General features: G+C 40.3%; 1 protein-coding gene across 2 annotated transcripts; it reads right to left on the minus strand.

The window, feature by feature from the left end:
- Positions 1 to 9,967: 9,967 nt before the first annotated feature.
- LOC115709377 (5-formyltetrahydrofolate cyclo-ligase, mitochondrial) lies at positions 9,968 to 12,842 on the minus strand. Of its 2 annotated transcripts, XM_030637465.2 has the most exons (9): positions 12,478 to 12,842; positions 11,892 to 12,303; positions 11,672 to 11,812; positions 11,339 to 11,503; positions 10,944 to 10,985; positions 10,784 to 10,829; positions 10,581 to 10,651; positions 10,371 to 10,497; positions 9,968 to 10,287 (listed from the first exon to the last, which is right to left on the minus strand). In XM_030637465.2, exons 2-9 carry the CDS (start codon positions 12,202 to 12,204, stop codon positions 10,275 to 10,277), a joined length of 918 nt encoding a protein of 305 aa, XP_030493325.2. In that variant the 5' UTR covers positions 12,205 to 12,303; positions 12,478 to 12,842; the 3' UTR covers positions 9,968 to 10,274. The 2 variants fall into 2 exon arrangements, with proteins under 2 accessions (XP_030493325.2, XP_060968075.1); XM_061112092.1 differs by having other exon boundaries at positions 11,892 to 12,842.
- Positions 12,843 to 14,891: the final 2,049 nt, after the last annotated feature.

The raw sequence follows: 14,891 nt of genomic DNA on the forward strand, positions 1-14,891 counted from the left end.
TCTTTCTTTCTTTCTTTCTTTCTTTCTTTTTTTTTTTTTTCTGAAAGGAGAAAAATAATAGTGGTTTAGACGGCCATTGATAATATGTAATAAAATGACATTTATTAAATAAACATGACAAGAAGTTCAATTGACATGGTCAGAACATAATTATGTATTGCATACTCGTGAGAAAATAAATTAACTAGTATTTCCTATTATCATTGACATGTTCAATGACATGGGTGATTGCTTTCTTCTGAATTGGTCCTTCAACAACCATAGCAAATTTCTCACAACTTGACCTTTGATGACACTATTTATGCCAAATATATATTTTTGAGAACAAGCTCTGCATCCAATGAAACTTTGACAAGGTATTCGGTAGTTAGAAATGTCTTGAGACAATTACACATGTGATTACCTTAAGAACACTCAATCAATGACCAAAAGTTTTAACCACTCAGAAACTAACAAGCAAATTCTAGGGAGTAAAATACTTCTAGTACATGCGTATAATCAAATGCAGACGTATACAATATGAGAATAAGCTAGGACTATTGATTTTTTATTTTTATGAATATGAATATCTATGGTGAAACTTCATTTTCTTATTGTAAGACCCTGATATATTGGTGGCAAATTATGCTGAATTGGTCATCTATATATTTGTTAGTTGCATCTAACTGTGTGGTCTTTTTGGTTCTTTGACAGGTCAGCTCAGTGATCACAAACTTAGGACAACTGTCCTTTCTGTTAGCTGAGCTGTCAAAGTTTGTTATTCTTGAGTTGTTAGTATAAATGCAGGGATTACCGGTTTTTCTAACTAACTCTTCTTTGATTGTTAAGTAGTTTTGCTCTGCTAGGGCAAAATCTTTTCTTGTCTTGTTCTGGTGTTTTTGCAGGTCTTCTGAGGATAGCTTCTGAGATTGAAGTTGTTACAGAGATCTTGCTTCTTCGAAGGGAGTTCCGATTGCCTTGCTGAAGAAAGATCAGCTGAAGAAAAGCAAGGAATTCGTGTCTTCGGTTGTCTACAGTTCGTAGATCATCTCAGATTTGAGTGTGTTCAAATCTGTAGGGTAAATTCCATATGAATTAATTTCTGATTACTTTCTGGTATAATTGTAATAGAAACTGGATATTGTATCCGTGAATTCATAGTGGATGTTATTACCACAGTTGAGGAACCCAAGCAATAGTCGCCTGAAATGTGGTTTCAGGGTCAGACGAAGCTTGTAATTCTGTGTGTTCTTTATTCAATGTTTAGCACTTTAAAATTGGATTAATACTGTTAATTCATTTCTCAAGAAATCGACACTCTAGATTTTACATTTGGTATCAGAGCAGATCTTTCTCAATCTGAGATCGAGATCTTGGTGTGTAGTGTGTTTTCTTGAGTTGCTCAGTTCTTTTAGCTATTTTGTTTGTTCCTTCTGTTCTGACGAACTAACAGTCCTCAAGTAATTTCTTGAGGGATTACCCAGGTGTTTTCGTGTCTGTTTTGATTTTTTTTGCAGGAAAATAAAATATGGAGATGTTTCGTGAAGGAGGTTCCACCTCTCGACCACCCATGCTGGAAGGAGCTAACTACCCTTATTGGAAAACCAAGATGAGGGCATTCTTGAAGGCTGTGGACGAAAGAGTGTGGATGGCGGTCTCTGAAGGTTGGTCCCCTCCCTCGGTTACTGATGAAGAGGGAGATAAACCCAAGAAAACCAGTGAGTGGACTACTGATGAAATGGAAAAAGCAAACTTCAATTCAAAGGCGCTCCATGCTCTCTTTAATGCAGTCTCAACCAATCAGCTGAAGGTTATCTCAAACTGTGAAGTTGCCAAGGAGGCTTGGGAAAAGCTAAGGATAAAGAATGAAGGAACAGAAGCTGTCAAGAAAGCTAGATTGAGAGCGCTTGCAAAATCCTTTGAAAACCTGTCCATGGATGAGGAGGAATCAGTGACGGACTTTCATGCCAAGCTATGTGACATTTCTAATGAGTCCTATGCTCTAGGGAAGGTATACTCTAACAAGAAATTGGTGAGAAAGGTTCTTGGTGCCTTGCCGAAAAAATTCATGTCCAAGGTCACCTCAATTGAAGAAAGTCGCGACATTGAAGCTCTTGATCTTGATGAATTAATTGGCTCCCTGCAGAACTATGAGATGTCTCTGAAAAGGTGGTCCAAAGGGAAGAAACAGAAAGATCTTGAAAAGGACAAGAGTGAAATGGGAGTTGCCTTTGTTCTTAAAGAAGACACCAACAAACTGAATGAATCAACTGAATGCTCTATGGATGAGAACTTTGCACTTCTTGCAAAAAACTATGCCAGATTCTTGAAAAAGAGCTTTAAGAAGAGCTCAGCTGCAGGAAAAGAAAACTCGAGTGGCAAAAATCAGTCCAGTTTCAACAAAGCTTCCCAGCCTGGTGAGGAAAAAGGAAGAGGAATACAATGTCATGAGTGCAAAGGATTTGGTCACATACAGGCTGAGTGTGCCAACACCTTAAAAAGGAAAAAGGCTCTTACGGTGACTTGGAGTGATAGTGATGAAGAAGAGCCAAGTGATAGCACTAAAGACGATAAGTCCATGATTGCTTTCTTAGCTAAAGAATGCTCCAGTGTAACGTCAGAACCAGAGGAAACTATCTCAGATTCAGACTCTGATGGTGCTGAAAAAAATAGAGCATATGAAGAGATGTTTGCTCAATGGAGCTACATGGCTAAAAGGATCAAGGAACTTCAAGATCTGAACAAGGAATTGGATGTCAGTAAATCAGATCTCGAAGAGAAGCTAAAAAAGCTCACAATGGAACTGTGCTCAAAGGATAGTGAGATTTATAAGCTAACTGCAGAGCTTTTCAGAACCAAACAATCCCTTTCATGCTTGCCTCCAGGAACTGCAGCCCTGAATCAAGCTCTACACAGTCAAAAACCATATGGGGATCGCACTTCCATTGGATACAAAATGTTATATAAACCAGGGCAGGATCTGTCCATCAATGATGCCCCAACCTCTCATAAGGAAATCAAACTCAACTTTGTTCCTGCCTCTGAGAACGTGCCATCTAGTCAGAAAGAGATCTCCTCTAGTGAGTCTGTGAAAAAGGTCGACAATAATCGAAGAACTGGAGGAAAGAAACCTGCCTCATCTCAAGAAAAATTTGTACCAGTATGCCATTTCTGTAACAGAAGAGGGCATATCAGACCTAAGTGCTACAAACTGAATACCTATTTGAGAAACCTGATAAAGCGTCAGTCCACAAAGGGTAAATCCTATAACTCCTCAAGCGGGGCAACAAGTAGAAGATCAACTGGTAAGGCAAAAGATACAGCTCTTGTGGCTCATACGTCTCTGTCTGCTATGCAAGAAAATCACTGGTACTTTGATAGTGGGTGCTCAAGGCACATGACAGGCTCGCGTGATTCTCTAAGCAACTTCAAAGACAATCAAGAAGGGTCTGTGACGTTTGGAGATGGTAATCGAGGAAAGATTATGGGTTACGGAGATCTGAAGCTGGCAGGCAAATTCCCTTTAACAGGTGTTCTGTTTGTTCAAGGCTTGAAGGCCAATCTGATCAGCATTGGACAACTCTGTGATGCAGAGTATGATGTACGTTTCACAAAATCACAATGCTTGGTGTCCTTAGCTGGAAGTGAAGTTTTAGTTGGAAATCGCACAGCTGATCACTGCTATGCACTCGGAAGCCAAGTGACATGTCATCGCACGTTTATGGACAAACTGGACTTATGGCATTACAGACTGGGTCACTTAAATTTCCGGGATTTAAAAAGAATTGTCAAGCTGAAAGCTGTACGAGGGATTCCTGAACTGACTATGAGCAGAGACAGGATGTGTGGTCCCTGTCAACAAGGGAAGCAAACTCGATCATCCCACCCTCCTATCAATGGCCTTTTGACATCTCGGGTACTAGAACTATTACATGTGGACTTAATGGGACCAATGCAAACTGAGAGTATAGCTGGAAAGAGATACGTCATGGTATGTGTTGATGACTTTTCTCGGTTCTCATGGGTCAATTTCCTGAAAGAAAAATCTGACACGTTTGGTGTATTCTCGTCTCTGTGTCTAAAGTTACAAAATGAGCAAAATTCACCCATTGGCAAGGTGTTTCGAATTAGAAGTGATCACGGGAAGGAATTCGAGAACTCTATCTTTGCTCAATTTTGTGATAAACTGGGTATCAGTCATGAGTTTGCAGCTCCTAAAACCCCTCAGCAGAATGGAGTTGTGGAACGGAAAAATCGCACACTTCAAGAGATGGCTCGGGTTATGTTATGTGCCAAGAATGTTGCAACTCGCTTTTGGGCAGAGGCAGTCAACACGGCCTGTTACATCTGCAACCGTGTTCACTTGCGACCAGGAACCACTCAAACAGCATATGAACTATGGAAGGGAAAAACTCCAAGACTAAGCCATCTGCGTACATTTGGATGCACCTGTTATGTCCTGAATGACCGAGATCACCTAGGAAAATTTGACAATCGGAGTGATGAAGGGATACTCCTTGGATACTCATCAAATAGTCGAGCCTATCGGGTATTTAACAAAAGAAGTGGGACAGTTATGGAATCTATCAACGTTCGTTTTGATGACTTGGAAGTCTCAGAGGGTGCCCCTACTGAGGAGGAACCTCTCGATCCCTCCCTCCCCATGTTTGTCCCAATCAATCTTCCTGCTAGTGCATCTGACAACTCAACTCCCTCAGCATCCGAAGCCCCATCTGACGCATCTGATACATCTGGAATCTCTCCTGAAGTATCCACGGATGCTGAAGTTACAAGTAGCACCCCGACCAGCTCAACTCATTCCAGGTTATACAAAAAGGGCCCTCCATCCTGGATACAGAAGGCACATCCACCCACCATTGTCATTGGTGATCCTAACGCTACTATGGTTACTAGGAAGAAAATCCTGAATGCTATTGCCTTTGCATGTTATGTGTCCATTGTGGAACCAAAAAATGTGACCGAGGCTCTTCTCGATGAGTTCTGGAACAATGCAATGCACGATGAAATGGGACAGTTCAAAAGAAACAGAGTTTGGATCATGGTTCCCAGGCCAGATGGTGTTAATGTCATTGGAACTAAATGGTTATTCAAGAACAAGACTGATGAATTTGGTACTGTTGTTCGCAACAAGGCTCGACTGGTTGCTCAGGGCTACACTCAGGTTGAAGGAGTTGATTTTGAAGAAACTTTTGCACCAGTGGCCAGATTAGAATCTATCCGTATTCTGCTCACCGTGGCTTGTTTTCTAAAAATCAAACTACATCAGATGGATGTTAAGAGTGCGTTTCTGAATGGGGTTCTACAGGAAGAAGTGTATGTAAAGCAACCACAAGGGTTTGTTGACCCTCAATTTCCTGATCATGTCTACAAACTCCAGAAGGCCTTATATGGACTGAAGCAGGCTCCGAGAGCATGGTATGACAGGCTAACCTCCTTTCTCATTTCACACAACTTCACTCGAGGTAATGCTGATAATACTCTATTCATTAAGCACTTACACCCTGGTATCTTTGTGGCACAAATCTATGTAGATGACATTATTTTTGGGTCCACTAGTGATGAGGAAGTGTCAAAATTTGTCAGTCTCATGACTAGTGAGTTCGAAATGAGTCTAATAGGGGATCTTAGTTTCTTTCTAGGACTACAAATCAAACAAACTGATCAGGGCATTTTCATATCTCAATCAAAATACGTCAAGAAAATGCTTGACAAGTATGGGTTAGATAAAACTAAGCATGCTCCTACCCCCTTGAGTCTGTCAACTAAGCTGAGTAAAGATGAGGCTGGAGACAATGTTGATCCCACATTATATCGTGGTATGATTGGAAGCTTACTATATCTCACAGCCAGTCGCCCAGATATCTCTTTTAGTGTCGGTCTATGTGCTAGGTATCAGGCCATTCCCAAACAGTCTCATCTCACTGCAGTTAAACGCATTTTTAAATATCTGTCTGGGACTGTTGACTTTGGCCTATGGTACTCAAGAGATACCAACACATCTCTTGTTGGGTACAGTGATTCTGACTGGGCTGGTAGTGTAGATGATAGGAAGAGTACATCTGGTGGGTGTTTCTACATTGGGAACAATCTTGTCTCCTGGTTAAGCAAGAAACAAAACTCCATCTCCCTATCCACTGCTGAGGCAGAATATATAGCTGCCGGTAGCTGTTGTACTCAGCTCATTTGGTTGAACAAAATGTTAACAGATTATGGCTTTCCCCAAGAGTCACTTGTTCTGTTCTGTGATAGTACAAGTGCCATCAACATGTCCAAAAACCCTGTACAGCATTCACGAACCAAACACATAGACATACGATACCATTTCATTAGACAACTAGTTGAGTCAAAACTTTTAACGATTTCTCATGTACCCACTGATGCTCAACTAGCTGATCTGTTCACTAAGGCTCTAGATGCACGCTCATTTACACATCTTCGAAAATGCATTGGTGTGTGCACCATTTGATTTTCTGTGCATCAGTCCCTCTTGTACTCTATTTATGTGATGTAAGTTTTCCTTTTATTGCTCAATCTCTCTCTTGGTCTGACTTGAAAGATGTCCCAGTTAAAAAGGCTACCCTCCCTAGATGCAATGGGAAGAGCTTCCTTTGTACCACTGAATGTTTTGTGGAGTTTGCTCCTCCTCACTATATTCTTTGAGAAACACTCATAAGGAGACGGCTACATCTCTAGGGAGGAGTGACAGCCATGACTGGTTATCAGAATAACCTCAATGTGTTCTAATTCAAGTCCTTATCTTCAACAATTCTTCATATTTGTCATCATTGACAGCAGTATTCCTTGAGCAAATTGAGAGAGTGAGCTGTCCAACTAATCCTTGGGGGGCTCACATGAGGACACTAGCACACACATATGACATCTTTTGAGTTCAGATCCACAGAAGGAGTTGTCTTTAAAGTAATCCTTACATTTCATCTTCTAACAAATGAGGGTCTGGTGTGTTGTTCACAGTTGTGTATTGAGTTTGCATCTCTAGTTTTTTTTCTATTTCATGTCATCTTAGTGAGCTGATGTGGCATACATTTGTTTTCGTTATCAGTTTTGTTTCAATTAGTCGTTTAATTCTCTTTCTCTATCGTTTGCTGTGATTTGGGTTGTTTGCTGTATAGTTTCTTTATATTTCATGTGTGGGCCTTGTATGATCTCAGTCACAGTTTAAGGCAGGGGTGGGCCATTTTTTGTGTGGGCCTTGGTGGGCCATGTCCACTTTTGTTCAGCTGGGCCCAACAGCTACTCAGTATAAGGGTGTCCATCTTCTCTATCATCTCACCACCTACATCTTCCTGCTGCATATTCTCACAGCTTGCTATCTTGGGAGGTGTGCAGACACACTATCAGGTATGTCTTCGAACCCTAAACGTTTCACGCGGTCTTCTCTGTCTTCTCCCACTCTCTCCACAGTTCCACCCATGTCGACTGATCCTCCTAGGTCTCAGTCCCCTGTACCTTCCTCTGAGTCTCCCCCTCCCTGTCCTAAGTCCTTAGGTCCGTCGTCACGTAAACGGAAAACTGGTCAGGGGGTTCACGAGTCTGCCTCCAAAAAAGGTAAGGGTCTTGAATCTGAGTCTGAACCCTCTCCTGGGTTGCCCTTCTACTCCCATGACAAACTTCTTAGGTTTCAAGAAAATGTTTGCTCTCGTCCTCTGTGGCCAGAGTATAGGGTTAAGTTGAAGCATTTTGATAGGGTCGGTCAGATTGTTCAGTCTAGAAAATGGGAACGCACAGTCACTCACCTGCAGTCGCCCAATGTGAACCTTGTCCGTGAGTTCTATGCTAACCTAGATGAAAGTATTATCAATGAAAAGAGTCCTCACAAATATCAAGCATACATTCGTGGGTCTTGGTTTAGGTGTGCTCCGTCCACAATTAGCCTCATTCTAAAAATCCCTAGGCTAGCTCACCCCACTTACACTGATGAGTATAAGCCTCCGTTCAAAGACGTTGGTGCTGAGCTTACTGGTCAACCTGAGTTTGTGTGGAATGGTAAGGAATTTCCTGTCACTATCCTCTCAGAATTTTATCGAGTTCTTCATAAAATCGCTTTATCCAATTGGTGGGCTAACTCACATACATCTACCATCAACTATAACACTGCTCGCTTTTTATATGCTCTTGGTACTGGTGTGTCCATTGATTTACCATCTATGATCTATACTCGCATATTGGATTCTGCTAAGGCTAAAGGGGTTAAACATACACTTCCGTATCCTAGTTTGATTCAGAGGTTGGTCTTGCGGGGTAATCCAACTATCCTTGAACAGGACGTCACTGTGCCTGTGCCCTCCATTGGCAAAACATTTCAACCAGTGTTTGGTAAGCCTATTCCTCCATCTGTGATTGCCTTTACCAATTCTGAAACTGCTGCCACTGCTGCCACTGCTGCACCAGAACTTCCTCCAGTGTGTTCTTCGCCCACTTCTCGCTTGCCCTCTGCTCATTGGCAAGTCAAACTACTTACTGAGGTACGCAACTTGGCTCATACTTATGCTCTCGATCAACAGCGTCAGAAAAGGTTTGAGCAAGGGGTTGTTACAGTCCTCACGGCCATGTCCGAAGTTCTCCGATCCATGGACTCTGGCCCCATCTCTGAAGCAACTCCACATCAGTCAAGCTCTTCTGATGACCCCACTGCACCACTCCAGGGGGAGATTGGCTCTGATCCATTGCCCAACGATACAGTTGCTCAAGTTCAGGGGGAGATACAATCTGGTGGGGATATGTCATCAAATCCTACTGGCTAATCATGCTCACCGAGGGGGAGTTGTTCTGTATTTGCAATTTTGTTTGTTGTTTTCTAGGTTGCAGCCGTTTGACACATTCTTATAAGTGTAATTTGTTTTGTGTAAGTTGTGTCCTTTTGTGCTGTCTTGGAAGTATTGGTTGTTAAAAACTCCTGGCTTTCTTTTGAATAGTAATGTGTATCTGGTTGGTTTGTCTTTTGTCTTGATGTTTAATTGTGTTTGCATTCGTTGAGCATAATTTGCCAAGGGGGAGATTGTAAGACCCTGATATATTGGTGGCAAATTATGCTGAATTGGTCATCTATATATTTGTTAGTTGCATCTAACTGTGTGGTCTTTTTGGTTCTTTGACAGGTCAGCTCAGTGATCACAAACTTAGGACAACTGTCCTTTCTGTTAGCTGAGCTGTCAAAGTTTGTTATTCTTGAGTTGTTAGTATAAATGCAGGGATTACCGGTTTTTCTAACTAACTCTTCTTTGATTGTTAAGTAGTTTTGCTCTGCTAGGGCAAAATCTTTTCTTGTCTTGTTCTGGTGTTTTTGCAGGTCTTCTGAGGATAGCTTCTGAGATTGAAGTTGTTACAGAGATCTTGCTTCTTCGAAGGGAGTTCCGATTGCCTTGCTGAAGAAAGATCAGCTGAAGAAAAGCAAGGAATTCGTGTCTTCGGTTGTCTACAGGTCGTAGATCATCTCAGATTTGAGTGTGTTCAAATCTGTAGGGTAAATTCCATATGAATTAATTTCTGATTACTTTCTGGTATAATTGTAATAGAAACTGGATATTGTATCCGTGAATTCATAGTGGATGTTATTACCCTGGTTCAAGGGAACCCAAGCAATAGTCGCCTGAAATGTGGTTTCAGGGTCAGACGAAGCTTGTAATTCTGTGTGTTCTTTATTCAATGTTTAGCACTTTAAAATTGGATTAATACTGTTAATTCATTTCTCAAGAAATCGACACTCTAGATTTTACACTTATTATTTAGCCTTTGAATATTGTAAAACCCTTGAGCCGTTACACAAGCATTTTCACAATTATTTTAATTAATTTAAGGGAATTTCAATTGTTTTGAATGATTGCCAAGGAGCCAAAAGCAATAGTTGAATACAAGAAGGCCAAAGTTTAAGAAATCCCATTTGGGAATTCTAAAGGGACAGATGGATCACAGAATAAATGAATTAAAAAAGAGAAGCGATGGAGAAGTGTTATATCAAAGTAGAGCTGCATTTACTATAATAGAGTTTGAGTTGTATTTCAATAATGTAAACTTGGAAAGCCTCAACACAAAATATTCTAAAGTTGAGTAAAATATGATTCAAGAGTACAACCATCCATAACCATATTGCATTATAAGCTTGTGTTACTTAATCTGTATATATTTTATCCAGTAGAACGACTGCTTGCATCTCAAGCTTATTGTGTTCAAATCATATCCTTCTACCCGTACAATGGACAGAGAAGAGTACCGATTTAGTGAAGATCAAATTAAGGGAACTAATTATGAAGTCCAAATCAAACGTCGATTCTGCAATTGTTTGATGAATTTGACCCAAAATAAGAAAAGAAAAATCATAACTACAATACACAATATAAAGCAAGAGTAGTTACCTGTCTAAAGCAGCTGAACTTATGGGAATAACACCAGATGGGGATACAAGAGCATCAACTGGAACATCATTCTCGGTCATTGGTATAACTCCTTCATTCATAATCTGTGAGGAATAGGACAATGCAACTGCAATAACAAGACACATGTTTTCTTCAGTAAAATATAAAAGCATGTTTCTAACTTGGCCAAGGGAGCATAATGGCACATACCAAGGAAGGGTTGCTTCCAATTCTTTGTCTTTGCAAGCTCTTGGTAGTTCCTGATGAAAGTATCATAGTAACTGCGCAAGGTTTTTACCAACCACTAGAGTTAGTGATGCACATAGTCTTTGACAACTCTTAAGGTCAAACTACTTGTACTTGAAATACTGAAAAAAAAAAAACTTAAAGTGGATAAAATTCTATAACCTTACCCGCCACCACGTCCTAAGCGTCTTCCAGTTCTGTCAAATGCCAGTCCTGAAGTAAATAGACAACCAAATGCAATTAATGAGATATGTATATATAATTTAAGAATTATTTTAATGCCAGTGAGTATATGAACAAGTACTAAAACAAGAATAGAAACACTACCAGGTAAGATGAACAAATCAACTGGATCATTTGCCTGCATGACTGCATTAAAGAAAATGCTCCAAATTAACTTGTGAACATGAATTAAGAAAACATATAGTATATAGCAAAATAATCAGCTTAACTTGTGAACATGAATTAAGAAAACATATAGAATCTCTAGGTAAAAGAGAAAATGATCAAATTCACATCGCGCAGAAAGTGTGAATTAAATTTTTCAAGCCAAAGCTCATTCACTGTGTAGTCAAGCTTGACAAACACTAGTATGAATCAGATACTTCTCCTGCTAAGAAAAGCTCTGAAATTTAACAGAATTTAAAAAAGATGACTCAAATCATCCGTTATCACAGACCATAGGCTACTGATGTGAAGAAAAAGAAAGAAAGAAAAAATACCATCTTCACGTTCATTTCCATCACTATCTACAGAAGCTGGTTCCAAAATATCCATGGAGTTTGCAATAAGATCATCAATGCGTGAGATGTTAAGCATTCGCATGTGACTATTCTTGTCTTCAACTCTAGGAACATAAAGCTTCTTCCTCAGCTCCATATGACCATCTTCAACAAATTGTTAGAAAAGAAAACAAAAACAAAACAAAACGTCAGACTTCCCCAAAATCAACATATCTTCACCCCCAAAAGACAATGCAAAGAAATCCAAAACTGAACTCTCACTAATCTTTAGCTTTAAAATAATATAGTGTCAAAAAAAAAAAAAAAACACACCTTTGGCTGGATTTTCCAGAATCTCAGACAACAGTTTGGAGGTATCAACTTCACGCAAAGCCTTACCGCTTATATATGCACATAGTCTTTGACAAGATTTAAACCAGGGAGCTCCCAGAACTAAATCCTGAACAGCAATATCTGATGACAGAAGAATAAAACACAATACGAAAACACAGTTCAAATTTCAGCCAATTGAATTGAAAAACAATGGGTTTACCTTCATGGGATCTGAGGCTGGGATCCATAGCTTTAAGGGTCTTGCGAACTTGGGATCTGACGACCTTTTTCTGCTTAAATATGGCGTCCAACTGGTCTTGAACATTGTCGTTTATGCTGGTGCTCATGGTTACAGTTGAGCGTGAAGCTAAGGAAGGAGATGGGAGTGGTCGCTGGGGAGTGGGGAGTAAAGGGTTGCTGATAGAAAGAGAATTGGCGGCAAGTTTAGGCAAAGGAAAGAGTAGAGGTTGGGTCATGAGAACTCCAGCTGCTTTCACCAACTCCCTCACATGGGCTCTCCTCCCCATGGCCATTTCGGTGAGCTAAGGGCAGAGCTATACTGTCCCTCGCTTAATTTTGAGGGACTCAATCCCTCGTGGGCCATCAATCGTTGGATCATTTCTTCGAATGATCTAATGGTTATTAGGCAAATGCAAAAAAAAAAAAAAAAAAAAAAAAAAAAAAAACTTTCAATATTATAACGCCATTGTCGTTTCTTCCCCCCTTCTCTTCAAAAGCTCACATCCCTAACCCTCTCTCTTTCTCACCTCGCCTCAACTTAGGAAAAAAGAAAAGGAGGAACTGACCTGAGTACAGTGGAAAAAGGATGGATACTGATAGTGTGGTCAAAGCAAAGGAGTCGGTCTGCGAAGACATCCTGGCCGTACATTGGGTCGGGTCGCCGATGATCTCCATCATCACTACTCGAGTAACGGCCACCGAGTTTGGACTGTTATCGGGTCTGTGTTGAATTAACACTATGAAGAATCACAAAAATAACAAGCTGAGTAGAGAACTTCATTTTGGCAAAGCTTTATTGATTAGGAACAATGGTAGAGTACAAAGCTGAGTACAGAACTTTCACTCTCAACAATGGCGGTGTCTCCTTACAAACCAGCTCACTCACATAAGAGATAGTTGTGATCAAACACACTTAAAACATGAGTTTGTTGTCATAGAAGAGTAGACCACTAAGGCACCAAGCATTATATAGGCATCAAATAGAGCAACCGGTTAGCCGGTTGACTTATGAAGTGAACAACCAATCTTTCACCAAGTTATGACAGGGTCGCAAACATGATTCCAATCGGTAAAACTAGAATAATCATTACATCAATGAGGAAATCATTGATGATCTGAGAAGGGGAATATTCTTGATGCATGAAGGTTCAGCAGAGGCAGGGTGAGGTCTCATGTCTTAACACCAAAGCTTAAACGCATGGGTGATTGTATCACTTTAAGTTTGGTAATGAGCTGTTAAAATCTCGATGGAGATAAGGCCTTGGTTAGGCAATCGATAATTTGAACGGAAGAAGAATTGTACCTAACTTCCAGTTCCTTTTTTAAGATTTTGTCATGAACAAAGTGAAGGTCTATTTTGATATGTTTGGAACGTGCATAGTAAATAGGATTTGATGCTAAAGCGCTGGCACTAACATTATCACACCAGGTGATTGAAGTTGATAGAAGTTGACAACAGATGAAATTCCAGTTCTTCGAGTAGAGATTCAGCCCAAGTGATTTCAGCAGCCACATGAGCAAGAGCCCTGTACTTAGACTCAGTGTTGGATCTTGAAACCACTACTTGTTTCTTTGAAGACCACGATATCAGAGTATCTCCAAGATATACACATTAGCCTCCAACAGACCTCTTATCATCAGTACAACATCCCCAATCAGCATCAGAATAACCTGTGATGGTAAGCTTGTCACTGTAGCATATGTGTAGACTATGGTTGAGTGTGCCTTTTAAATATCTCAGGATTCGTTTGGCTACTCCCCAATAGACTGTTGTGGGAGCCTTTAAGAACTGGCTAAGCTTGTTGACAACAAAGCTAATGTCTGGTCTTATGTGGCATAGGTATTGGAGTGCTTCAATAAGGCTCCTATAAGTAGTGGGGTTGTGAATAGCTTCACCATCAGTTTAGGAAATAGATATGCCTATTACCATAGGAGTGGGACAAGGCTTGAGATTTACCATGTCATGCTTGTTCAAGAGTTCTTCAACATAATTTCTTTGAGTGAGATATAGTCCCGTGTCATCTCGAGTCAGGGCTTCCAAATCTTTGAGTGAGAACAATTTGTTGAGTTGATTGATAAACTCCTTTAGCTTTACTGCATTGTTTCCAGTTACTATGATGTCATCTACATAGATGAGTACCAGTATGATCAATTTGCCATCTTTGTAGAAGAATAGAGAAGTGTCTGCTTTAGAGTTCTTGAATTTCTAGCCAAGTAGAGTGCCCTTAAGCCTGTGAAACCAAGCTCTTGGGGCTTGTTTTAGTTCATATAAAGATTTATGTAATTTGCACACATGATTTAGTTTGGCAAGGTCCTCAAAACCCTCTAGTTGGACTATGTAAACATCTTCTTCTAGATTGCCATTTAAGAAAGTATTATTTATGTCCAATTGTTGAATGCTCCAGTTCCTGGTCATAACAATGGTTAAAACAATTCTAACTGTTGATGCCTTGATAACAGGACTAAATGTTTCACCAAAATCCAAACCATGCCTTTGAAATCTCTAATGGCAGCCATCAACATTCAATTTTTCTTTGAAAATCCACTTGCAGCCCACAAGATTGTACTCATCTAAATAGGGGACCAAGGTCCAGGTCTTGTTGGCGTTGAGAGCTAAGATTTCATCACCCATGGCCTTGTTCCACCCCTTAATCTTGAGGGCTTCAACAACTGAGGCAGGAATTCTGAAATGAATTGTGTCACTAAGATGGTTGAGGAAAACTTTTGGCTTAAACACACCAACCTTAGCTCGAGTAATCATTAGGTGTGACACTGATTGTGCTGGATGTGGTGACACACCAGAATTTGCATGTGTGGGAGAAGTGATAAGAGTTGGGGATGTAATGGAAGTTGAAGCATTTGGTGAATGTAAAACAATATCATCAGCGGTTTTAGTATTGAGATGTGGAGATGGAAGGGAATACCTGTCTGGACTGTTGTTGTGAGGAGATAAGGTTGGACTGTGAGATGTTGTTGCAGG

Source organism: Cannabis sativa, chromosome 3, assembly GCF_029168945.1.
Source record: "Cannabis sativa cultivar Pink pepper isolate KNU-18-1 chromosome 3, ASM2916894v1, whole genome shotgun sequence".
Classification (NCBI taxonomy): Eukaryota; Viridiplantae; Streptophyta; class Magnoliopsida; order Rosales; family Cannabaceae; genus Cannabis; species Cannabis sativa.

Coding starts and splice junctions, on each gene's coding strand:
- LOC115709377 (XM_030637465.2), bottom strand. CDS start 12,204: ATGGCCATGGGGAGGAGAGCCCATGTGAGGGAGTTGGTGAAAGCAGCT. Junction 11,813..11,891: donor CAGCCTCAGATCCCATGAAG/GTAAACCCATTG, acceptor TTCTGTCATCAG/ATATTGCTGTTCAGGATTTA. Junction 11,504..11,671: donor TCTGGAAAATCCAGCCAAAG/GTGTGTTTTTTT, acceptor AATTTGTTGAAG/ATGGTCATATGGAGCTGAGG.